Here is a 27,849-nt window from a genome sequence, read left to right on the forward strand (position 1 = left end):
AATAATTCCTAATTCACCTTCCAAACCTCTTTAATGTACCTACTATACACTAAGATGCAATAGATAATAATTATTTGTAAATTAATACTTTTGAATACATTTTACATAAATTGGTAAAAAAAATAAGTATGCTAATTTGATGGGACATTCTTAGTTGATATTGTAAGACTAAAATTTACTTGGCAACTTTTTATAACATTGTAAATAAATGCTTAAATGCTTAGGAAAATTAGACAATGTGTCCTATATTCTAATCAATTATTTTGATAAAATGTGAATGTAGGAGGTAGGATGCCCACCCAAGCATTGTGAACAAAGTAAATTAATTATCCCAACTATATGTCAACATATACCATAGAGAAGCACATGTTTCATATGCAACTAGCTATCTTCCATCGTCCAACTCAATTGTTTGTCATTAATGTTGTAGCCAACTCCTACTGTATACATTTAATATGTATTTTCTTATAAATTAATGGATTGGGCATGTGATCAATAGAGCCCATATTTTGGTTTCTCCTTGTTGGTTTCATCTCTGTTTGATATTCTAACCTGGTATTAGAGCCATAGGAAAGATTGAATTTTAATAGAGTTCACAAAATCTAGTATGGTGAATTGTGAGTTGTATGTTCATCTATTATAGATTGAGTGTCACCAAAGTGTGTTGCCCATAGTATACCATGAGTTGAAGTTGCTGAAAGTGAATAAATGTCAAAAAATAAGTTATTTGATTTGGTAAAGCTTGGAGGTATGCAATCTGATTGTTCACAACTATCAGAAGGCCCATGTAATGGAGGGATACCTCTATGAAACAAATGTTCAATGTGGAATTTTAGTAGAGTCAATATTAGTTATGAGGAAGAAAGAAAATCCATGAAGGTGGTAGGAAGTGCCACATATGATCTCTATTTTTTTTCAGTCATCAAATATCAAGAGCCCATAATTGGGTTTTTCATCTATTTTAGTTTGTCCTCTTTGTACTATATATCTTTAACTTGGTATTAGAGCTTTGGATAAGGAACTATTAATGTTATTTTGCTAAGTGAACTGCTGGAGAATTAAACAACATAGAGAAGTGCTATTAGGAAGTTGCCTCATAGAGATTACTGTTAGAAATCTATAGGTTGTCGAAGCTAATATCATTGTGGATCAAACACGTCAATAGTGTTGAAGGTACTTTGGCTGCAACATTCATTGCTTGGAGTGTGTACTAGGCATTTGGATGTTTTAGAAATTGTTGGGGAAGTTTTTGAGGCTTTGTTGATGTCAAGTGGATAAATGAGATCGGTAAAGAATGGATAGTTTGAAGAGAAAATATGAAGAGAGATCAAATGTTTGAGCATTTGCATTGTGTAGTTGCCAGTCTCAAATTAATGGTTTGTGGAGCACCTTTGTGCAAGTATTAGTGCCAGAGAGTGCATACACAATTCTTGTGAGAGAATACTTAGATTAAAAAGAGTGCAAAGTGAACTGGAGATCAAATTTGAGGTTAAAGTTGTTGGAGAGATGAAATTCATTGTTCAATCGTTGTGGAAAAGGTGAGCTCCAAATAAGCTTGTCAGTCATGTTTGTAGCATATTTTTAAAGGTTGTGAATGGATCATGTATAAGTATTTTGAATTATAGATATTAGTTGTAAAAATTAGTTGTGATTTCATCAAGTAAAAATAGTTTGGATTGGTGGTGAGTTGGTTGTCATGTTGTAATAAGGTTTGTCTTAGATGTGTACTTTGGTTTGGTTGTGAATGAGTTTGTCTAATTATAAAGCCTGTGTTAGTGTCAAAAACAGTCTTGTAATATCCCTCAACCAAATGATGAATATTGAATTCATGAATGTTTGGTAATGGGCTATGTGAATGTATGGGGTGCATTATCGACTATGCCCAATACCCCAAAGGTTTTTTGCTTATTGTATTAAAGAAGCATGTACATCTGAAATAATTCCTATGGAACTAGTGAATACAACGGATGGATACCCATGTATCTCGGTAGATGGATTTCTTTTTATATGGAGTCAATAATCAATTTGATGCATGTACAAAAGGAAGAAAGCCTAGAGTGATGATGGTTTCCCCATTTTGACAGTTTGTGAACAATGTGTCCTTGGTTTGTGGTAATCCAAAACCACTTTAGTGTGAAGTTAATGGTGATCTTGAAACCATGTGTGATTGGGGTTTATGGTGAGCCATAACCACTTGTCTATGTTAATGGAGTTGTTGGTGAGTTTGAAACTACTTTAGAATTGCATTGGTTAGGGGTAAACTGTGAAAACCCAAAGTGATTGTGATGTGGGAAACAATATAAATGAGAGTATTTGATGAGTGATTGTAAATGAGTACCTAACAAAGCTTTAGACCAAGACCCATGGTTTCTAGATTATAGGGAAATATCTGAAAAATTAGATAATAAATTTATGAAGGAATGTGAACAAATTAGATTAATTATACCAGCTATATGTGAACACAATCATAGAGAGAGACATATTTCATATGCAACGAGCTATCTTCCACCGTCCAACTCAAGTGTCTGTCATTAATGTTGCAGCCAACTCCTACTACCCATTTAACACATTTAAAATGAATTTACTTATAAATTAATGGATTGGGCCTCAGTAGAACCCATATTTGGGTTTCTCCTCCTTTGGTTTCACATCTTTGGTTTCATATCTGTTTGATAATTTAACTAGTGTTTCCCATGGGCGCTAACGGATGTATTACTCTATATAATTGATTTTTTATGCAGGAACGCGTTAACCTGGTCAAGCTTACGCCCTACTCAACTGTGAACCGTTTTGTGATTTTATGCTTGACTTATTTGATCGGCATGATGACGGAATCAGAACTAGAAGACAAGCAATGACAGACGAATGTGAAGTCATCATAGATCAACATTTCGTTGTGGCTTTGAAGAGTTGATCAGTTTGTCGGGTTTGATGTTCATTCAAGAAAAAATGAAATTGTGGTCGCGAACGGCCTGCAGAATATTCGCTGCCGCTCCTTTGACGCGGATTCACATTTCACGACATCTACTTATAAATATCACCATTAAAATTGCAGATTCATAGCTTCAAGAGTCTTTGAATAAGTACTTGGCTTCTGGTTTTCTTTTCAGAAGTCTACTTACCTTCTTCTCTTCCTTGTTTGCTTTTGTGCTTTCACTGGGGCAATGGATGAGTTGGGAAAGTCCCCGAGCTGTCATGGCGTCTCATTCGAGATGCGCAATTCCGCCGTTCCTGCGCGCCATTTGCTTTATAAACCCATGGATCTCAATGTTTGGAAGAATCGCGGTTCTAAGTCCAAGATATTTCCCGGCAGTGGATCCGCAAAGTTTGAAAAGACACTGAGTCGTCGATCCAGCAGTCATTTCTGCGATCTCGACAGTGAAGGTGAAGATGATGAAGAGGGAGATGACGACGAGGAACAACTGGCCGAGCTTCATTTAGTCAGGCACCCCAGTTTGCCTCACATTGCAGAAGATGATAACGTTGCTCCACAGGCAGAGCCCACTTTTGTGAAAGTTCCCTCCAAGAAACCTGCCAAGCCTGCTGAAACGCGCATGTCCGTGATACTGCTGGACCAGGGACTCTTTACTGTTTACAAGCGTCTCTTCCTCCTTTCCTTCGCATTCAATTTGACCGCACTCATTTTGGCTGCGACGGGAAACTTCTCGTACGCTAAGAAAGAAGCTGCTCTCTTTTCAGTGGGGAATATCCTGGCCTTGGTGTTGTGCCGGAACGAGGTCTTTCTGAGGTTTGTGTTCTGGTTGGCGGTGAAGGTGCTGGGGAGGTCGTGGGTTCCACTCTCTCTCAAGACCGCCACGACATCGTTCCTTCAGTGCGTCGGAGGAATCCACAGCGGCTGTGGCGTTTCCTCCATCATGTGGCTCACTTATTCCATCGTTGAAACCCTGCGCCATCCCGAGTTAACTTCACCGGAGATAAGAGGTGTGGCGTGGGCCGTTTTGGGGCTTCTGGTGATAAGCTCGCTCGCAGCATTCCCTCTTGTCCGCCATTTGCATCACAACGTCTTCGAAGGATTCCACCGTTTTACCGGGTGGACTGCTCTCGCTTTGCTTTGGGTTTTCGTCCTACTCACTGCAGCTTACGACCCCGCTCACAAATCCTACAATCTGCGCGGTTCAGTTGTTGCAAAGAAGCAGGAATTCTGGTTCACTTTACTCATCACGATTCTCATAGTCCTGCCATGGCTGTCAGTGAGGAAGGTTGGAGTGCAAGTATCGGCTCCATCCGGTCACGCCAGTTTGATCAAATTCTCCAGCGGAGTAAAAGCCGGGCTTCTCGGGCGCATCAGCAGATCTCCGCTATCAGACTGGCATGCGTTCGGAATAATCTCCGACGGAAAAGATGAACACATGATGCTTGCTGGTGCGGTGGGAGACTTTACCAAGAGCTTGGTATCCGATCCGCCGGAATATTTGTATACTCGTTGTGTTAAATTTGCAGGGCTGCCTTACCTGATAAACATGTACAACAAAGTTGTCGTGGTGGCGACGGGATCGGGAATCTGCGTGTTCCTGTCGTTCATGCTGCAGTCGTCTCCAGCGGAGGTTTACGTGATTTGGGTGGCGAAAGCGATAGAGAAAAACTTTGGTGACGATATTGTGAAGAGGGTGAAAAGCTACCCTCCCGAAAAGTTGATAATTCATGACACGGCCTTCTCGGGGCGTCCAAACGTGCCGGAGATGACCGTGGAGGCAGTGAAAAAATGGGGAGCGGAGGTGGTGATAGTGACGAGCAATCCGAGCGGGAGCAGAGACGTGGTGAATGGATGCAAAGAAGCAGGAATTCCAGCTTTTGGGCCAATTTGGGACTCTTAAGTTCACTCTTTCTTTTACATGTACACACAATAAATGCCAATCTTGCATGAGAAGTTTGTAGAAATCTTCAACGTAGATTTCTATGTAAGAAGGCAATTGTAAATTCATCATCTGTTTGATTTTTGATTATATTTTAAGAAGAAGTTCTTATAATATATTCAATCAATAAAACAATTTATTTGAGTTATTATTTTCTATTTTCTTTCATTTTGTATCCAGGGTAGATTCAAGAAATTTATTTAGATTACTGATCTTATAACAGTAAAAGAACATTAAAGATTGAATAGTTAGTTAGAAAAATTATAAAATACAAATTTAGTTGAAGAAAAGAAGTAATTGTAGCTAAGTCATCTTTAAAAAATAATCTAGAAAACAAGATTGAACATAAAAGTAAACTCAATCTTAAAAGGAGGAGATTGAATTTAAAGCAAAATTTGAGATTTACAGAAAGGATAAATTTAGGGTTCCAAATAATTGTACGATTAAAGAAAAGTTGCAACCATTAAGATTTGTTTAAAAGGTTATCCAAATAAAGAAAAAGATTTGTCATAAGCTACTAAGTTTAAATCCCCCTTCAACAATTAGGGAGTCTTTGATTTGTAAGAGAAAGTCATAGGAAAATCAAAGAAGTGACATTGCAAGAGTGCATGTCTTCTAAAGCCACATAAAGGAGAAATTGAAGATGCTTACCCTCATAATACAAAGATGAAACAACAACAGAGTTATAGTTATCTAAATCTACTTTCTAAATACTTTTCCCTTAAAATTATGGAGATTAACAAGTTTAAAATCATTTTCTTACCAAACAAATATTAAAAGTATTTGGTGTGGTCCCACTAAAATATTTACTTATGTTACTGTTTCAAAAATCACTTCGGCAAAAATTAGCTAACAACACATGTAGTTGATGCCAAATAGTTTTACAGATTTTTAAGTTGATACAAGATTATTTCCAAAATTTAAACTAGACGCTTCTTGAAAAATAAAACATGGTCATAAAAATACCTAAATTTAATGAAAAAAAAATTCTTTTTTACTATATATAAATAGAGTATATGCTTTGAAAACTTAGTTAATTTGAAGTTTCAAGAAATACTTGTATGCAAGAAGAAATATTTTCATTGGATTTCGACCCAAAAATGTTAGATTTTTCAGTCTGATTAGAGTTGCTTGTCTTGAGAAGAAACTTGAGGATGATGGTAAAGAAAGGAAGATTCTAGAGGGCAATTGCAATAAGATTATGGAATATTCAACCACTATGCATATAAGCTTAGGAAAATCCTAAAGGATAATGATCACTCGATTAAGTCCACTTTGCAAAAGCTTATGGATGTCATTGGCAAGATTGACTTGGATGGCATTAAGCTAAATGTGAATTTGGGTAGTAAGGACAAGGAGTTGGTTGTCAAGGATGAACTTGGTAAAAGAACAAGGGTGAGCCTCAATAAAAAAGTGATTGCCTCCACCAAAGTTATGAAGCAACTAAACACTACCATGGAGGAGGTGAATACGATGGGGATTTAAGCTATCAAAGCTCTCGGTGGGTTTGCTTTTTGGTTTTATCTATTAATTATTATTTTTGTTTCATTTCTATTGATCATCTGCTAGTTGTTGTGTAGTTTGCTAGTTGTCTATGTGCATGCATTATTTCAAAACCTTGGTGCAATCTTGAATATCTTTATGTATTGTTTTGTTTGGGGTTTGGGGTTTTGGGTTCCCTTCCAAAACCTATTTTTACCTTGATCTAAAAAAGTGTCAGATTATTTTGTTTAGCCAATTCTTAGTCCCAACCCTTATCTTCATTAAGTGCTCTATACATTTTAATTCCTATGTTGTGTGCCATTCTTCTTTGGTTACCTAGTGGTAACTTTTTTTATTTTGTCCCACAATAGCTTGTTTTATTTATGGAGAAAATGGAGGACTACAAGCTTAAAATTATGGAGGAATTTCTCCATGGCTGGGAGATGGGGACTCTGAAAATGGTGGGAAGAAGCCTCAAGTTGAACATTGATATCATGGCGGCTATTACTGGTCTAAAAACTAAAGGAATGAATTTCTATTATAATAAAGAAATCTTTGAAGAAGCTGTTATTAAATTTCCCTAAAAAGAGGATGAGAATTTAGTGAAAGAAAAAAGGGGTTTTTATGCTACTTTGTCAATCAAAACCCTATGAAAGAGGTCCTTATGGCTGTAATGTAGTACATTACCTTGGATGCACGTTATGATAGAGCCCACAATTATCATTTTGTCTTTTTGAACCATTGTAGCTATAAGAAAAGAGTTTACTTTCCTTTCTATCTACTATGTTCTTTAACTCATTATCAAGACGAGCATAGAGAGAAGCCACATGTTGGTAAATAGATTGTTCTTTTTGATTTAACTCTTAGATGCCCAAATTTATGAACAATATCTAGTTACAATAGTTGGAAAGTTGCTTCTGAAAAGACTAACTTTCCTCTGAATTATTAGGTACAACTCCCTATTGTAGATTTGCAATGAATTATGTTTTTTCTTAAATCTAAAGTGGGGTATGTTCTTAGCCCGAGAACAGGAGAGGTAAACCGAGCCAAACCTATACAGGATTTTGGCTTAGGCAAGAAATGATTTTAGAAGATTAATTAAGTTTATGAACTCACACATCTTATGAACTCATTCAACTTAACAATTCAATAGTGCATAGTAACTAATACTAAACCGATCCAGCAAAAAAATGATTATAGAGAAAGAAAGATTAACTTGAAGGAAAACACCTAAGGGATCCCTCTTGAACCTACAATGACAATACTTATCATGTTCAGTTCGCTATCTCAAAATAGGGGAATGGAGCTCTATTCATTCCTTGTTTTAATTTAGAAAAAAGAGAAAACTTACAATTAACATTCAATAGAGTGGAATAGAAAATATTTGACATAAAATACCATTTAATTGGCTCTGCAACATCAAGTATCTCACACCAAAAATTAGTTGACCTTTTATTAATCTTTCATTCCAATACATATAGGATTCTGAGATAACCATTACAAAGGAAGTTTAATCGGTTCATCTCCTCTAAAATGACAAATGGAAAGGAGCTAGTTTGTCCATTAAAATGATTACATCAAAATATGAAAGAGGCAAAATATGGATCACTTCGCCTTCTTTCCCTTTTCTAATTTTGTGCTATAAGCCTTAGTAGCAACAATAATTGGAATTAATTCTTCATGCCTATGAATATGTACATTAGTATATCTTAAGAGCCATTTAGAATGTTCTCTGGCCAAATCCTTGACAACACTCAAACGGTCTTGCATTTCCTCCATGGCCACATGTATGCATCCACCAAGTTTCAAGAGTTTGGAAACTCTATTCTGATGACTGGAAGATATCTCTGTCAGATTATCTATGAAGTTGGAGAAATTTTTCTACATGAAAGTTACTCCAATGATTCCCTTTCCTTGCTCACTAGTTTGTGAGTCTATATGAAAACCTCTTAGGAGCTCATAATCTCTATCTTGAGCCTTCTTTACTTTAGCTTTAGTTTCCTTAAGTTTCGGGAAGTTACCAATAGAGTACTCCGTGATACAATATCCACTGAGTTGAATTCTGCTTAACAACTCTTTCCTACAATGGTTAGATTATTTCTATTATCATATTGAGATGTCTTGCGCAAAAAATGTGAGTCCAATCCACTTACAAACTTGATTTTCTTTAAAATGTGAAAAATTGTCTTCATGGGTTGAAAACTCGCCGAGGAGAAGACAATTTCCATTTCTCCGCCTAGGCTTCCCTTTTAATTCACCTTTAGACTTATTGTCTTCTTTGGGTTTAGAAATATCTAAAAGGAGTGCAAAAATTCATTAGGGACCCACCTGTTGTTTCCTTTCCTTCATAATTGCCTTCTTCAAAAAATTGACTTCATGGGTTGAAAACCCGTCGAGGAGAAGTTGGTTTTGAGTTTTTTGCCTGGAATGCTTATGAGATTTGTGATGAAACCTGAACATTTCCTAAAGTAGATAATCATAAAGGGAACATGAATTTTCCATAGGGTACTTCATTATTTTCTTACTTTGACCCATATGCATCATTTGGATGTCTTTGTGAAAAATCGTCTTCATGGGTTGAAAACCCGCCAAGGAGAAGATGAAGTCCAAATTTTTGCAAGCTTCTATTTTCATTGAGGAAATGATAGACCGCAAGAAGATATACTTTGTCAATGATCTTTGTATGAGCAACATGAATCTCCATCAGATTAGGCACTAAACTACCCGCAAAATCCCTCCTTTAAAAGGATAACCACTTGGCTATGAAATGTGGAGAAAGGGAAAATGAAAAATCTGATGAAGACTCTTTCCACCTAAGGGGGCTTAGACCTAGACTCAAACACAAAAAGGAAAATTCTAAGACACAAGAAATCACTTTTACTACTCGAGTAGAGGATGAAAAGTGCGGCAACACCACATAAACCTATTTCACAACAAGGTTTAAGGGTTTTAATCTTTGATTATATGGTGGAAAATGTGAAAGAGACCCTCCCAAGGTCTATGTTTTTTAATAAGGACAAGATCCTTAAGAGCTCTACTAGTAATAAAGGTAAGGGTAGATGAATGATTGTAGAGTTGGGTGACGTTAAGAATGAAATGAGGAAAAGAAAGAAGCAAAATGTCAATTACAAGGATATGGGAACAAAGTCAAAAGGTGAGAGTGAGGAGGAAGGTAAGAACATGGAGAAGGTGGAAGATGGGGATAGTGAGTATTCTGGTGGCTTGGTGGAAACAATGTATAGGCATCCTAGTAATTTCCCTTCCCTTGTTTCATCCCATTTTAAGGATAACCATGGCATTCCTTAGAATGATATGGAAAAGGAGAATAAAGAGATTAATGAATAGGAGAATGATGAGGATTTTGATAAAGAGGCTCCTTGTCTTGATTATTTTATGAAGACTATGGATCATAATGTGCACATTTTTCCAAACACCTCATTCCAAAAAGATGGGAATGATAATTTTGATAGTTAGATTAAGGATGTCAACACAAGACACTTTCCTATAAACAACTAGTTCACATGGATGAGGTTAATGTGAAGTTTCTTGAAGATGACCTCAAGGATTTAAGTGTCAAACCTCCCTTGGGTATTTTGCAAATAGCAAAGGCTATTTATTTATACTCTTTTTGTATTGAAAAATGGTCCTTCAATGCCATTATACTCCTAGATATTAGAACTAAGAGACCTAAATGCTAAGATGGATGAAATTGCGGGAAAAATGTAGAACTGGTCAAGGAAAGAGAAATCCAAGGAGTCCATTGAAAATGACAATGTCATTTTGATGCTGATTGAAAGAATTGAGAATCTGGAAAAATATATGAATGAGAGGATTAAAAGTTGCTAGGTGATTTGGGAATCAACCTTTGAATGTGTGAAAAAGCTTTTGGGAAATGTTGACTAGAGTCTGGAGAAGCTACTTGTTCTTGATTTAGAGGATCTAAAGTATACTAAGGATTCCCCTGGGATGACTAAAAGAACTAGAGCTATTACAAGGAAAATGAAAGCCAAGAGTAAGGAGCCAAACAAGGAGGACATCCAAGTGGCCATCAAAAAAATATAGGAAATCTAGGAGATGCTGGTCATGGAACCAACATAATGCTTTTTGTGTAGGATTTTTCTGCTTGGAAGTTTTTTTTGTTTTTTGTGTTGTGTTTACTGTGTTAGTTGTTTAGGCTTGGGTCTATGTTGGTTCTAGTTGTTATACATCACTGTTTCTCTCTAGTACTTTAATGACTATTTTTATGTAACAACTTTTAGGGTTTTGGGTCCACTGGAAAAAACTTGTTTTAACCCTTAATCTAAAACTTATTGTTCTAATGGTTTGAGTTTGATCTAACACATAATAACATTTAAAAAAAAAGTTAACATGATAACCATGTTAAAAAATTACATGGTTAGAAGACTAGGAGAGAGATCGATGTTGTTGAATTACTTTTTAATCTTGTATTGGAAGATGCACAGATTTGATGGGCAATATGATTGCAATACCATCAATTTTATAATATTTATTAAATATATATTCTCAATTTGATGCAAATGAGATGCTTTCCAACTTTTGAGTGTAATATACATTTGTAAAATATCTTCATAAAGTATTTTTCATGACTTTTTATAGGAAAGTGGATAGAAGGTATTCTTGACACAATCCCCTTGATACCTCAAAAAAACCATGATGGTCACTGAAAACTATTAGAATGTAGAGTTGATGTTGTTCATTTTGTTGTCATTCTAGTGTCAACATATCTAATACATAATTGTGGTTTATTTGTGATTTGTTTATTGGTTGATGTTTACTAATATTCTTGGAGTATTGGTAATGGTGTTCATTGAAGAATCTACTTTAATTAGCCGATAGGATTTCCCTATGAGGTTGCTTGCAACCAAAATTTATCTCACACTTACACACAGCTACCATAAACCATTTCCTATTCATGGTTTAGTTTGGAGTGATATGTATAAATTTTGAATGATAAAATTGTATTCAATGTGCATTTATTATATCACATCATCATTCATTGCAGACTTCCCCTGCATGCTATTTCTCTACTCCCCCCAACATTATTTCAATGGAGTGTTTGTATGGGATCTCTAGATGTTTCTGTAATGTGCACAAGAATTATCGTGAGAGTGCTAGAATGTGCACAATATATGTTGAATTGTTCATAGTGTGTTGGGGCTAGAATACAGATCTTGACTTGCAGATTGGATCACGCAAGGATTATCTAACTTTGTTGCATAGAGTATATGACTCAGATAAAGGATTGAACTCCTTCTATTTGGAGAGAATGCCCATGGAGGTTGTAATTAGAGACAAACCCCAAGTTAGATCACTTATGGTGGTTTGCAATTTTTCTTCTTGGCTTTGAAATAGATCAAGGTTTTATTGTTGGATCGTGTTTGGACTTTGTGTGCAATTTCCAAACAACTTGCATATGATGCCTGTCTAATCAATTCGATGAGGGTTTTTTACTAGAACTACTTGTGCTTGCAGATGGAATGTGTGGATTAGTGTCCCTAGGATGCAGTTGCATGCATCTCAACTACTTGGTCAATGTCTCTTACAGATTTAACTATTGCAAATGTCCACTGTGAGTGGATCTGATGTCACAGAGTAGGCCCAAATGACTAGACTCTTCCCTCCACTATCTTGTCTTCATAATTAGTATGATTGAACTTCTCATTTTTATGTGAAAAAGTAGCCACAACACCCATATTGATTTGGTATTGGTATTCCATTATTACCACTATAAGTAAATCTGCTACCGCTTCTTTACACGATAATTTTCATTCAATTAGAAAGAATGACTATCTACCGTGTGAAAATTCATGATGCCTGAGATGAGGATCCACAAAAATGGAATAGGCATGAAAAAAAACCATATTATGGCCAGGAGTAATTTCTATGCTAGTGATTCCAAGAAGTATATAGGTAAGGAAGAAAAAGTAGAGGAAGAATAATTTCCACATAAATTTAACTACACTTAGGTCAAAGCCTATCATGAAATACACCACAGAGCTATAGGTGAGCACTTGAATCAACACATGTGGGAACTCTTAATTGTTCCCTGTAGTGACCAAAATGAAGAATACTTCCTATTATATCTGTAAGTAAAATATTGCCAAAAAACAATAGGGAATTCAAAACATTAAGGATCCATTGCAGTCATATATGAGCCATGATTATGACTGAATGAGACATAATGAAATCATTTCAAGAGATTCCATCCAATAGAAATCCTCTTTTTATTTCTTCAGTTCTAAGTTTTGATTTGATGACACATAATGCCTCAACAAAAGATAAGATCATTCTATGTTTAGAGAAGAAGTAGGCATGATAGCCCTTGAAACCAACACAAAGTTTGAATCTAGTGAAAGGATTGTGCTTGATTTTGATTTTTTTTTTTTTGATAAATCTATGGTGGTAATAACATCCATTTAGTTTCTTCTCACCAACACAATATCAGTAGCCTCAATTTCTATGTCTATCCTTGCATGAATTCCTATTGTGGGGAATGCAAATATTTTGCAAAAAATAAAGTTTTACCATGTCACTAAGTAATTAGGGCACTTAAAAATGTAGGACATGCAAAAGATTAAAGTGGAGTAGTGTAGACAAAGCATGTCAAATCATAGGACTGCTGATTTGTATAGATGTACTACACCACATTGGACTTGGAAACTACATGTTGCAATGCATTGTACCTAAAACTAAATTGAAGTATTTATAAAGCCCAAACTAATGCTTTGAGGGCTGCGATTTTTCTTTTGCAACACAATGATAAAGACCTTGAAGCCCAAGCTTTCTAATTAAAAACCTTTTGACCTTTGAAAATAATGTATTATTTGATGATAATTGTATGAATAAGTTTATCTGATTGAAATTCCCTCAGGGGCAACAAATTCTTCTCCTCTTCCAAAATACTCCATTCATTAACTTTCAATCCAAGGTAAATACAAGATTTTAAGCTAGGAATCTATACTCTTTGCCAACATCTTCTCTATTTGTGCCAAAATCAGAGCTTCTGAAGAGGTTGTGGATATCCACTTTAGGTTAAAGGAGCTGACAAGAAAATGGTAAATTGAAATTCCTAATACGATCTTTCTTAATGTGCTTTCAAGTAGACATTTATCAATTAAAAAGTATAATTTGTGTAAAGTCAAAGTCATTGCTTTGAGTTATTAGTTTAACTTAATATTTGGAATTCTTTTGATAATTATGGTTATTATGAATAAATGAAAATACAAATAATTTAGGGATTATGTTTACTATATGTACATTTTTGGAGTACAATTTAATTCTTTAATTTATTTTTCCTTATAAAACCATATTTGAAGTTTAGATTTGCTCTTGTTTAGAATACATTTTTTATTTCTATATGCATATGATTATCTTTGTTCTATTTATTTCATTGATAACTCATATGTATTGTGATAAGTAAAATTTATTGTTGGAAATAATAAATTTGAATAAGATTATAAGTGATTGTAAGTTCACGATGAAACAAATAATAATATCAACAATAAGAATGTGTGATATAAAAGTGTTAAATAACGTGGATAAAAAAATGGCACTTCTTTAATTTCTCTCTGATCAAGAAATATATTTTATAAACATTTTAAACCATCACAATAATTTTTCAATAAACTTAAATCTAAATTTATATATTTTATAAGATTTAATGACAATCACTTCAAAAAATCATAAGGATAATTGAACTAATAATTTCTAATATTTTTTAACAAATTTAAAATTGGTAAAGAATATTCATTTGTATTTTTTTATTTTAAATTGTTAGATTTGCTTACACATTATTAGTTTCATCTATTTAATATTCCTTAACATAAGATCAAATAATATTTTAATTTTGCCATGTAATAATTAAGCCTATTCTAAAATAAATTAGTGTTTTATCGTAATTTTATAAATTTGATTTAATATAATTTGTTTTATTTCTTTTTGGATTGTGGAGTCAAATTCTTTAATTTATTTCAAATTTTTGTTTGATTATATTTTTAGTTTTTTAATGCTACTTAAAGGTGTTGTGTAGTCATGATTTTCAACTAGCAGAGATCATGAGCTTGCCTTTGTGCCTACTTCTATTGAACAAAGAACCTCATCCAATCTCAACAACTCTTACTAGTTTTTTCTCAATGTGTGTCAAGTTATGATCTTAGTTTCTCTTATATTTATTTTGATTGTGTTTGCAAATACAATATTTTTTGATATTTTATAATTAATTTGAATGGTACAAGCCACCCTTCCACAATATTACATTTCTCTAAATATTGCTTTTATAACTATGACCTATAGACGGACCCCTTGCACCTTCTTCTGGTGTAAGTGCTAGTATTTATCCTTATTTGTGGTGGTGGTGGTTCTATCTTGTGTGCAACATATGGTGGATCAATTGTTTGGGTTCTATCATATTTGAAGCATGTCCATTTATGTTGCGGTCCTAGTAGTTACAATGTAATGTGTTGATCATAGTAGTTGGTACCAAAAGTCTTGGAGATAGAATAATATGTTGATATGCACAAGGCATGTTGAATTGAGTAAGGTGGTCCAAGTTTCATTCCTTGCCACTGTGAGAATGCTTTGGTGTAACCTATTTTAAATTGTTTTAGGAAAGCTTGGTTGATGACATCAAGTAGTATAAGAAGATGAATGATATCAATTATTTGTGTGGCTTGTGTAAAGCTTATATATGTGATGTGGATGTGAATCTATTAAGACAATATCTTTGTGTTGATGGTCATGTGTGTGGATGACATCAATCACACATTGATATATCATTTCTATTTTTATATTATCGGTGACAATGATCTTAGTGGTGGATTCAATGTCATTTCTTATATTATAGTAGTGAGCCTATTTTTATCGACACTTAGCCACAATCATATCTCAAGGTAGTTATCTCAACTGAGATTGATCCAAATGACAACGAGTCTTCGTAAAAATTTCCTTAACTAATGATCATTTCATGAGAATCAGTTTCTCTATGGTTTTTCCTAGTTTAATTTTCCATGAACATTGCATCGTTCCTTATGTAAGTATTTTTTTGCTTTTGTGTTTACATCTATTATGATTATTTGACATGCTTACTGGTAGAACATAGTTTAATATAGATATAACTATCATTATCTTTTATATGATTTTTGAATTTACCAATAGAGAAATTTTTTTATAAAGTGTTTGCAAATAAAAAATTCACCCTTCCCTCTCTTAGTTATTCTACCTATTTGACAAAAACCTTAATATTTTCATCAAACTAAAAACCTAAGATAACCAATCTTTTCAAAATTAAGAGACTCTAGGAAATTTAGAGAAGTCTTTACTCACTCTACATTATGCCTTGTTGATATCTAATTTTACTAGCATAATACTCATACCATTTTTAAAAGGATGAAATAATTACTTCATACATAATGATCATATTGTCAATGATGGATCTCCTAGGGGAAAGACCCTCTTCTTGTTATCAATGATACTTAGAAGGTTTGACTTCAAATTATTAGCAACAACTCTAGGAAAATATTATGAAAAGTATTACATAGAGTTATGGAAAAAATAAAATATGGTAACTAGTCTTTCTTATGAATGGGAGTTTTAAAATTAGTACTCATATCTTTTAATAATTTCCCTTTGTTGCAAATGATTTTTTAACAAATTCTCTCACCTAATATCCCACAATATTCAAATTCTTGTAGATTTTTTTTTTTGGGAACTTAGAAATCCTTGAAGCTTTGTTTGGTGGTATTTTAGTGCTTCCTTTTTAAGTACTTCTTCAATGAATGTTTGTTTCATCTCATTATTCTAGCTCTTTGAAACTAGTGTAAAAATATTTTTGGTAAAATGAGACAAGGATAAGACATAGGAACCCTCAAAATTATCCAATGAACCTTGGAAAACAAGTTCACTTCTTGTTTGATGAAATCTCTTTTTCAATGTAAAAGTACATCAAATTTTTGTCCTTATCTCTAAACCCCACCTCCCTACAGTTTTTCCTCTATAGTATATTTTCTCCTTAGCCATAATTTCTACTACTATTTTCTAACACTCTTTTTTCCTTTATCATGGATCTCTAAGATAGACCTCTCTAGAGATTTGCTTCTAGATTATATTTCCTCGATAAGAAGAGTCTTTACTTTATTCTGTAACACTACCTTTTCCTTTATGTGACTATTGTGGGCAATTCCAATAAAGATAATTTTTTCATTCAAGTCTGCAAACTCGTGTTCTATCTTCTTGAATTAACTTACATTCCTTGTTTCAAATTTTTCTTATTATTATTTAAGCTCAAGGGATAGCCCTATAAATCTTGTGACCATGTTCCTCCATTTTCCCCCAGCTTTCAAAGTTATCGAGAAGTATGACATCTTTGTCTATATAATTCCTCATTTAAAAGGACATCAATTTGGGGCTTTGTCTCTTTTAATGCGCAACTAGATTAGAAAATAATTTGACTTTAAGAAAGAGAAGATGAAGCACTTGAATAATTTTGATAGATGCTTCACATCACATTTCCAGAAAAATTAATTGAGATTCTCTAAGATCTTGTTGAAACCTAATATCTATTTTGTTTAGGTGAATATATTTTTCATTCAATGAGGATTTTATTCTCCACAAAAATTTTGAAATAAATATGAGATATCCCTTTCCTCTTTACACTATATGTTTGTACCATGGCATTGCTGTTATCACCAATAATAATTAGATTATCAAATATGTAAAAAGAAATTTGTGAGATCTATCTAGAATTGGTTTTTCTCTCTATGAGAATTTTTCATATACAAATTATTAATAAGAACCATTTTAAAGTTTTCTTTGAAGCAATTTACCTCACAAACTTTCTAGGCTTTGTTGGTTAAAATAACTATTGTTGTGAATTCAATAGAGTAATTAATCTACTCACTACTCCAATTGATGTGAGCCCACATCCTAGTTTTAACTTTTTTCTTTAATGTTTCCTGTTATATTGAATCCAAATTGGTATTACATAAAATGTAGCTATTAGAATTTGACTTCTCAAATTTTGTTTTAAGTAAACTTTTCATGTTAAGAGCATTCATGCTAACATTCTATGATCTAATCTTCATGGCCTATGGAAAAGGTTATTTCTTTCCTTGATCATTATATCATGAAAATATTTTGTAACATTTATTTAATCATTGTGTTATCTTTCCTTTTTATATGTAGGCACTATCTTAGCTGTATTTGTTTGAGAGATCCCTAATATTGAACCTTATTTAATTAGGTCTATTAGATTTCCACAATTCATGTAAATGAGATTTTTAATTTCTTTAATAGTTTTCAAAAAAATTGACTCTTATTTCTCCTTATCCATATCTTCGAAAATTGCTCTCTTCTAGAGCAATGTTAGATTGATTTTCTATAGATATTAAATAATTCTCCTTATCTTAAAGGATCCTTTGCTTTCTTAAGATCCTCTTTCTTTTACACCCATTCATTATTCCATTCAGGTTGGCAATGAGTTAGTATCACTAGGTTTTCTATTGTTTTTTCATTCACTCGAGATGCCTCCCTTCCAAGGATGTCTCTCAATTGACATAAACTAATTTTTTTACCATCACACAATTAAAAATGAAAATTTTATTATTATTTTACTATGCCTCAATTTAGAGTTATTCTTATTCTGAATTGACATAAACTAATTTGTTTTACCATTAAATAATAAAAAATAAAATTTTTATTATTATTTAACCTTGCTTCAATTTATAATTATTCTTATTTTGAATTGACATAAACTAATTTTGTTTACCATCACACAATTTAAAAAAAATAAATTTTATTATTATTTTACCCTGTCTCAATTCAAAATTATTCTTATTGTATTTGCCCTAGGCAATGTATTATTGCAAAAACTTCTACTTAACTATCCATTAATCTTTATGATTTCATCCAATTAAATTTAAGTTTTTCTATGTTTATTTTTGATTTTTGATTTTTGATTTTTGTAAGGTATAAATGAAAGATTTTTAATTTCTAAATTCAATAAAATTATTTTACTTTCAATTGACTCAATTATTTAGGGTCTAATGGGAGTGGATTTAGGAGAAGCACTACCCCAATATTTTTGGATGCAATATAAACATATGAAACTAAATCATATTTAATTATATTATAATTTGAATAAAATTAAACAAAATATCAATACAATAATAACATTCAACTATGAACATTATAGATAAATTAAAAATTAATTTTAATGATAAATATTTTATATTGAAAAAACTACTCATAAAATATGCTTTCAAACAAAACACACAAAAATTATTTTTCCTCATTAATTATTTTATATTAAAATAATTGAAATATTTAAATATTTAAATATTAAATACTTTTTAAATTACAACCATAATTTTTAAATCTTTTTATTAATTTTTATGTTTATTGAACTACTCTATTTAAATATGAAATAGTTTTAAAAAAAATTATACAATTATAATTTTTTAAATATTCATCATTAATTTTGTTTTATCTATAGCGGATACAATTTTACTTAATTAAACTATTCTAATGTAAGAAAATACAATCACTTATTCAAAATTATTCTAATTGACATAAACTATTTTTCTTTTACCATCACACAGTTAAAAACAAATTTTTAATTATTATTATTTTAGCCTCCTCGATTCAGAAATATTCTTATTCCTATCAATAGTTTCGGTGTTTATTTGGCATAGGATTCTTAATTTACAGTAAAAACAGACTTGAAAACTAAAAAATATTTAGCGACGTTTACAACATTGTAATTAAATTATTGTAAAATTCCAAAGAATGTCTTTTAAAAAACAATTAGTTCATTATTTCGGTCAAATGTCGAACTCGCAAAGTTGGATAGCAAGCGGATTTTTCCTTGTGATATGTCTGTACTATTCAGCCTTCGAATTAAAAAAAATAAAATTGATTTCGCATTCAGGTACGCGCATTAATTCTAACTAATCTTGTGCCGTGCACTGTTTTTTTTTCTGACTTTATGCTCGACTTCAATTTATCTGCACGCTGAAGACAAGCGAATGCAGACAAATGCGGACTTATCAAAAACTTAACATTTCTTTGTGTCTTTCAAGAAGTGATTAGCTCTTTGAACGGGTTCAGATTTGTCATTTTAAGAGAAAAATGAAATTACGCTTGCAAACACCTGACAGAATTTGTTCTGCCGTCCTCATACCGCGGATTCACTGTTCACAAGCTCTATCCATAAATATCACAATTAAAATGGCAGATTCATAGCTTCAAGACTTTACAGTAGTTCACTTCCCTCCTCCTTTTCTCTATTCGCTTCTGTGCGCACCTGAGTAGCGCAGTGATTAGTGATTAGGGAAATCATGGATGAGTTGGGAAAGTCCCCGAGCTGTCATGGCGTCTCATTCGAAATGCGTAATTCCGCTGTTCCTGTCCGCCATTTGCTTTATAAACCCATGGACTTCAATGTTTGGTCCAAGAATCGTACCGACTGCGCGGTTCAGTTGTTGCAAAGAAGCAGGAATTCTGGTTTACTTTACTCATCACGATTCTCATAGTCCTGCCGTGGCTGTCGGTGAGGAAGGTTGCGGTGCATGTATCGGCTCCTTCAGGTCACGCCAGTCTCATCAAATTCTCCCGCGGAATCAAAGCCGGGCTTCTCGGACGCATCAGCAGATCTCGCCTTTCAGACTGGCACGCGTTCGGAATAATCTCCGACGGAAAAGATGAACACATGATGCTCGCTGGTGCGGTGGGAGACTTTACCAAGAGCTTGGTATCTGATCCGCCGGAATATTTATACTCGTAGTGTTAAATTTGCAGGGCTGCCTTACCTAATTAACATGCACAACAAGGTTGTCGTGGTGGCGACGGGGTCGGGAATCTGCGTGTTCCTGTGGTTCATGCTGCAGTCTTCTCCAGCGGAGGTTTATGTGATTTGGGTGGCCAAAGCGATTGAGAAAAACTTTGGAGACGATATTGTGAGGAGGGTCAAAAGCTACCCTCCCGAAAAGATGATAATTCATGACACAGCTTTCTCGGGGCGCCCAAAGGTGCCGGAGATGACGGTGGAGGCAGTGAAAAAATGGGGAGCGGAGGTGGTGATAGTGACCAGCAATCCGAGCGGGAGCATTGACGTGGTGAATGGATGCAAAGATGGAGGAATTCCAGCATTTGGTCCAATTTGGGATTCTTGATTCTATGCTTTCTAAAATAAATAAAATTGGAATAGGAATATATATTTCAATTTTATTTATTTAGGTGGAATTACAAATGTTTATTTTTGGATCAAATTTGGAATACTTATTCCTATTCGCAATTCCGATTTGGTGAACCCAAAAGAGAATTCATTTTTTTAAGAATTTACATATGCCTATTCTACTCATATTCCCACTACCAATTTAATTTATTATTTGTTATTCTCATTTTTTATCATTTGATGAAGAAATTCTTGTAATGTATTTGAATCCATACAATTCTCTAGCCGTGTTATAATTCTCTATTTCTATTTAGTATTAGAACAAGTTTAAAAATATTATTTAAGTTTGAAAAACTTATAAAAGTAAGAGAGCAATTGTAAAATACAATTTTAGTTGAAGAAAAAACAGTGTTTCTAATTAAGTATAAATATCTTCAAAAGAGATTGCAGAGAAGAAGATAGAAAATAAAAGAAATTTAATTTTAAAATAAGGAGATTGAAGTCAAAGTAAAATTTGAGATTTATTGAGGATAAATTAAAGGTTTCAAATAATCAGATATTTAAAGAAGATGCAATGTTTGTTTAAAAAGTTATTCAAATAAAGCAAAGTTACATAAATTACTAAGTTTGAATCCTTTTTGAGGAATATGAAGTCTTTAGATTTGTAAAAGAAAGTCATAGTACTAGTGTTTGGTAGTAAAATTATTTTCAAATATAATTTCATATGAATAAATTATATTGTAATTAATTTTTAAGAGGGTCAAAGCCAAGATTAATTATTATTATGTATTGTGATTAATTATTATTATTATTTATAATCCATAAAAAATATTATTATTACTATTTATTATGCTTAAGTATACTTGAACCCAAAACCTCCCAAATAAGAAGGTCCACAATTACCATTTCTAATTTTAGAATTATTTTTTAATTTAAAAAAAGAAAGGAAAATAATAAATGAGCTTTCTTTTTATAAGAGCACTTAAATAATCTATAAGGAAAAGTTATTTTCATGAGCAAAGCTCCCACATAAAGTCTATCAGCTTAAAAATCAAAGAAACAATCAAAGGAGAATGCAATTGTGTAAAAGTCAAAGAAATTGAAGATGCTTACCCTCAAAATATGGAGATTGAACAAGATTAAAAGTTATAGTTTTTTGAATCTATTTTCCAAACTATGTTTCTTCCTTAAAATCATGTAGATTAATGGGTTAAGAACAATTATTCTTATATAAAAAATATAATATAATATTCCCACTAAATAATAACTTATTTAAGTGTCTCAAAAATCACTATGTGAAAAATTAGTTAACATATATAGGTTATGCCAAATTGTTTTACAACTTATTTTATTGATATATCAATATTTACAAATTTTTGAAGTGGAAACTTCTTAAAAAATGAAAATATGAACATGAACATGAAAATATCAAAACTTGATGAAAAATGATAATTGTTCTTTTTACTTTAGATAAATAGAGTCTATTCTCCAAAAAATTAAATTATTAAAAAAAATTGAATAAATAGTTATACACTAGAAGAAAAGGTCCATTGTCTTTAAACAAAAAGCATTTGATTATTTTGTCAGGTCCATGTTTTGGTCCTGACAATTATCTATAAATTAGTTATATCCTTTTTTAGTTAGATATAGTTTTTTTTGTTTTTTTGAAGAAATTGATAGTAGCCAAAAAGATGGGGGGCTGACCCTGGAGTGCAAAAAGGCTGATAACTCAATTGGAGGTTACCTCCCAATTAACTAACCTATACCAATTTTAAACTATAAAAACCATAATATCTCTATAGACAAATTGTTAATAGAAACAATTAATCTACTATGCATAAAAAATTGTGAAATGATCTAGCAAAATTTAAACAGATCATTGCTATTAGTCCAAATAATTGACATAATACAAAAAACCTCGTGGGGTGTCAAGTTCAAAGATCAGATCATAACAAAACAATAGCATAAAAAAATAGTAGTCCCTAGACTAGATGCCCTCTTCCTTCCCATGGTTTTCATTCTTCTTCTCCTTAGGAGCTTCCTTTACCGCATCCTCCTCCTCCATTTCATCAGTTTGTCTAGGATGGTCTTTAATCAGTCCTCCGCTAGGAACCCGTAGATGGAATGGGTTGTCGCAGTTGTCTTTCCCAAGTCCTTCTCCTCTTTACTGGCTTGTAAAAAATAGGGAGTGGTGGTCTTGGAGCACATAACCTTGGGTGGAAAACTCAACTAGGGTATCAAATCTACAATAGATAGCAATTTGGTTGTCTGCTAGGTCTGTCATGGAATTCTCAAGCCTTTGCATGCATGCCTTATTGTGGTTGTGTTTTCCTTTCTTCCCAGTACCCTTGGGGGTTTCTTTCCTTGGAGAAGTGATGTCTTCCCCCCCACTACAAGCTGGGGTAGCTTTAAGGGTGTCAGAGACATGGGAGGGGTTGATAGACCTGGGGGTAGGTTTAAGCTCCTGGTGCAGTCTCTTCTTTTTAGCTGGTTTAACCTCACTATTAGAGGAATTAGAACTGGAGTCATACTTGGGGAGAGGGGACTTAAATTTCTCCAACTAGAGATGCTTACTGGTTCTCCTTACACTATGCGTACCCTTTCTAGTGTCCGAGTTGGACTCAATAAGGCCGATTTTAACCTTGGGGTTAATTTTGACCTCACTGGCATTGGTTTTCTTGGGTTTCTTATGGGTAGAGCTAGGGATAGGGTCCAAGGAGATCTGGGGGGTGATAGAGGCTAGGGGGTTAACTAGGAGTGGTGGATTCTGGGCAAGATGCTAGATGAACAATTTATTCATGAGGCCCTAGTGTATTAGGTAGAAGGTTTTCTCCTCCTCATGTTTCCTCCTTCCCTTAAAAATGTTATCCTCTAGCGAATGAAATGACATAAACGGGAAGGAGATATGGTCTAGATTATTGAAATGATTTAGGGTAGGGAAATGGTAATTAAAAAGTACCTAGCAACAGTCCTCGAGGGTAATATTGTTAGAATCTGAAAAGATTAATAACCCAGAAAACTAGTGCAAAGAATAAATATCTAAACTATGAATGCAAATGATACAAAATCAAAATAGCATCATAGAGTTAGTCTCCAAGAGAGTAATGCAAATGCTGGAAGCAAAATAGCATTAAGAGGATACAAAAACTAGAGATGCAAATACAAGCCAGGTAGCATGCTTATATAGGCTAGGAAGAGGGAGGAGGTGGCAACACCAACCAATGAGGAGCAACCATCTATCGGACTAAAGATAGCAAAGTATCTTCCCAAGATAGCTAATGGATGCTCACATGTAGGAAGGTGACACCTCACAACCATTCACCTAATAAGACATGCTTTATTAACCTAAGCAAGATAATTAAAAGTGTAGGAAAAACCTAGCAAAATAGGAAAAATAAAAAACTACACTAACACCCCCCCATAAGCGAAGCCTAGGTGGATGTAGAAATGGGTCCCGGCAAGTCAAGCCTGATGAGGTACCCATGTACATAAAATTCCCCCAAAAGAGAGAGAAAAGAGACTCCCCAAAGAAAATTAGGACTCCAAGTGAGAGGAAGCAGCCCCCCCAAAAGATGAAGCATCCCATACCCCCAGCAAAGCTTGCAAATTTTGTCCGGTAGATCCACTTACATCAAACAATTTTTCTTCCCTTAGAAAAAGGGACAAGATCTCAAGTGTGGTTCCTCATCAAGGAACTATACTCTTCCTGCATAGCTGTATCCCACTCAGAAATACCAGAAGCCTCATGAAAGGACTGTGGATTTGAGGTAGTAGCAATGAAGATATGTAGAGCATCCTGGAATTGTGAATGATTTTTCTTGGTGTCTGGTGGATCCCCAACCCAATCACCTACAAACTGCAAGGTCTGTCTAGCCCAAAGTGGACCAGAAGATAGAGAATCTAGAGGAGAATCATCAACCTGTGAATGATGACTAGGAGAGGAAGGAGGTGAGTCCTCTGAATCACTCTCTGCATCAAAAGTGGAGGTAGAAGACTGCTCAAGTGAATCTGACCCATTAGAAGATCTATCATGTATTCCAAGTGACTCCAATGTCAAAGTAGAAGGCAACCCTGTGACCATGCTCTGATGGTTAAGCTGATGCAAGTAGTGGAAGTTAAGATGGCCAAACTGCTCATGCCATAATCTGCTCACATTATAAGAGTGAGTGAGTGAAATAGTCAAAGGAGGATCAGGAACAAAGTGAGAAAACATATAGAGTCGTGACTGATGATCTGCTCTCCCAACTGCAACTGTAGAATCATTGTGCAACTCACATATCTCCACTGAATTAGGAGTGAACTCAACCTGCTTGCCTAAACTTGTGTGAGTGATCTGGTATACCGATAGGAGATTAGTTGACAGCGAGGGTACACAAGGAACGTCATGGAATGTCCCATCCCCCACATCAATAGACCCTCTCCCACACACCTCAACAAGAGTGTTATCACCCATCAACATAGAAGGCATAGTACATGGCTCCAAGGATGCAATTTCTTCCTTAGATGAAGCCATGTGGTGTGAAGTACCCGAATCAAGAACCCAAGTGGATGGTGAGGAAGCAACTGCAAAAAGAGCCTTGCCCTTTCCTTTCCCCTTGTTATTTTCTTTTTCTTTGTTAGACCCTTCATTAGAACTTTGTTTGATAGACTCAGGAACACTGATATTATTCTTCTCAAGAATGTATGTCAAGTGATCAAGTTGTTTTTGCAAACATTTATGTTCATCATGACCAGGTCTTTTACAATAGACACATTTGACCTTTTCTTTCTTAGGCTTATCACCCTTGGAAGATGGTGTATCAATAGTTGCTTTTGAAGAAACCGACATCTGATCCTTCTTCTCCTTGCTATTCTTTTGTTTCTTGTCCTTACTATTGTTGTTACTACTTTGTCCTTGTTGTTCTTTTGTGCCTTGGTTGGCAGCCAAGGCATGTGACTTAGAGGACTTAAGAATGCCCATCTGGATTAGCTTGTCCTGTTCTCGAGTGAGATTGACAGAAAAATCATCTAAAGATGGCATGGTGAATTGAGTACCAAGTGCACCCTTAGTAGCATAGAAGGTAGAGACAAACACAGAATATTCTGAACTTAGCTTAGAGAGAATATTAAGAATCAGTTGTTCATCTTTCATTTCAATTCCACATTGTTTTAACTATAGCCTTAGTGATTTCAATTTGGTGAAGAAATCTTGGATTGTGTTGAAATTGCCTGGACTCAAACTAATTAATTCATTTTCTAACATATGACCCCTCATTGAATCTTGTGTGCCAAATAGTGTTTCTAGCTTTGTCCATACTTTATTTGGTGTATCCAAAGACTCAATGTGAAATAGCAAGTCAGGAGAAACAGAAAAACACAATGTTCCAAATGCCTCATCACATTTGTTAAACCACTTAGACTTATCTTCATCTTTAGTAGGTTCAGTTTCAAGTCCCATAGTTATCCTATTTAATCTAGCTTTCCTTAAGTGAATTGATATGCATTATTTCCACTCAAAGTAATTGTATGGAGTTAGGATGGGCATATTTGTTTGATCCATGATGAAGAAATGCAAAGAAGAAATGCTAGAAAGAAGAGAACCTAGCCACGACAATGCCCCCCCCAAAGAAATATGATTTGACACTTTATTTTAGTGCGTTTACAACTAACACTAGAAAGAAATACTTAGTGGTCTTGATTTCAATGCATTACAAACCCTCATGAAGAGCATATGCTAAAAGTGAAACTTGGGCACAATAATCAAGGAAAAAAATAGCACCACTGCGATCTACTCGAAAAATCATGCACTTTCAAAAAAAGAATCGCCTCGATATGAGGTCGTATGAGAAAGTTATGATCCTTCGAAGTTTCCAAAACGAGAACTGTGCACAGTCACAGCTGAGAATCTACAATTTTTGAAGAATTCATGCATGAAAATCAAAAAACAACTCCACTAGTGGATAGAGCACAAAAAAATAGCCAAATTCATAACAAGAATCATCAAAATCGGAGTCCATATGAGCAAGAACGAGACATTTGAAAACTGCATTCAAATCTACGACTGCCAATGGAGAGGGGTATGGCTGTAGCTTTGCATGCTCGATTCTACAAAATATATAGCTTACATAAAAAATCTAAAAGATACCCAGATGGTTTTTCGGGGCTACAAACAAAACCCAAAAAACATTTTTCTTTTTGATGTATAGAAGATGCTTTTGTAGTGTAAATTAGACGCTTTTAATAGTAAAAAATGGCTCCAAAAATCAAAAAATGACCCTAGCAACCAAAATATGACATGAAAATGCTGGATCAACTTCCTAAGTCCATCAATGGCATGCTGGAACCTGCAATACTGATTGAAAACTCCAAATATGCAAGTTGGTTGTCAAATTTGAGATTGAAACCCCAGAGAAAAACTGTTTTTGTCAAAATTTTTCTACTTCTCAGGATCATCCAAAGATGCAAGAGAAGAACATACTTCGTTTTTCAAAAAACACAATAAAGTTTATTTGCCTCCCTCGAATCTCTCAAATAAGGAAACTAAAATCTACTCTTGCACATAGCAAAGCTCTGATACCATTTTAGAATCTGAAAAGATTAATAACCCAGAAAACTAGTGCAAAGAATAAATATCTAAACTATGAATGCAAATGATACAAAATCAAAATAGCATCATAGAGTTAGTCTCCAAGAGAGTAATGCAAATGCTGGAAGCAAAATAGCAAATGAGGATACAAAAACCAGAGATGCAAATACAAGCCAGGTAGCATACTTATATAGGCTAGGAAGAGGGAGGAGGTGGCAACACCAACCAATGAGGAGCAACCATCTATCAGACTAAAGATAGCAAAGTATCTTCCCAAGATAGCTAATGGATGCTCACATGTAAGAAGGTGACACCTCACAACCATTCACCTAATAAGACATGCTTTATTAACCTAAGCGAGATTATTAAAAGTGTAAGAAAAACTTAGCAAAATAGGAAAAATAAAAAACTACACTAACAAATATATCTTATGATCACGTAGTAGATGATATCCCATGGCTTTGGAAGGGCATCCTATGCAAACCCACTATGTAATCTCTTCGATTTTTCCTTGAACTTGAAGAATTTTTACAAACTCGCCACCTCATTGACCTTCTCCTACCTTTTCCATTTCTTCCCTTCTAGTGAAAAGTCACCAACCCTCACAATGGTTTCCTTAGAAATCTCAAAACTCATGCCATTAATAGTAACCTTTCTATCCTTCCAAGATTGAAAGAATTGCATTGAGATGACCTTGTTGTGCTTAACCATGCCATCCATGTAAGGTAAAAGGCTTCCCT

At 34.0% G+C, this 27,849-nt stretch overlaps 1 protein-coding gene and 1 pseudogene across 1 annotated transcript; both read left to right on the plus strand.

Moving 5' to 3' along the window:
- Positions 1–3,164: 3,164 nt before the first annotated feature.
- On the plus strand, positions 3,165–4,835 carry LOC149549844 (adenylate-forming reductase 06235-like). Its single transcript, XM_089794385.1, has one exon. It carries the CDS (start codon positions 3,165–3,167, stop codon positions 4,833–4,835), a length of 1,671 nt encoding a protein of 556 aa, XP_089650511.1.
- Positions 4,836–22,969: 18,134 nt separating this feature from the next.
- The window catches only part of LOC149549845 (uncharacterized), an 88,296-nt pseudogene continuing 83,416 nt past the window's right edge, over positions 22,970–27,849 (plus strand).

This window comes from Cupressus sempervirens, chromosome 7 (assembly GCF_028749045.1).
Source record: "Cupressus sempervirens isolate cs-2001-9-10 chromosome 7, ASM2874904v1, whole genome shotgun sequence".
Taxonomy (NCBI): Eukaryota; Viridiplantae; Streptophyta; class Pinopsida; order Cupressales; family Cupressaceae; genus Cupressus; species Cupressus sempervirens.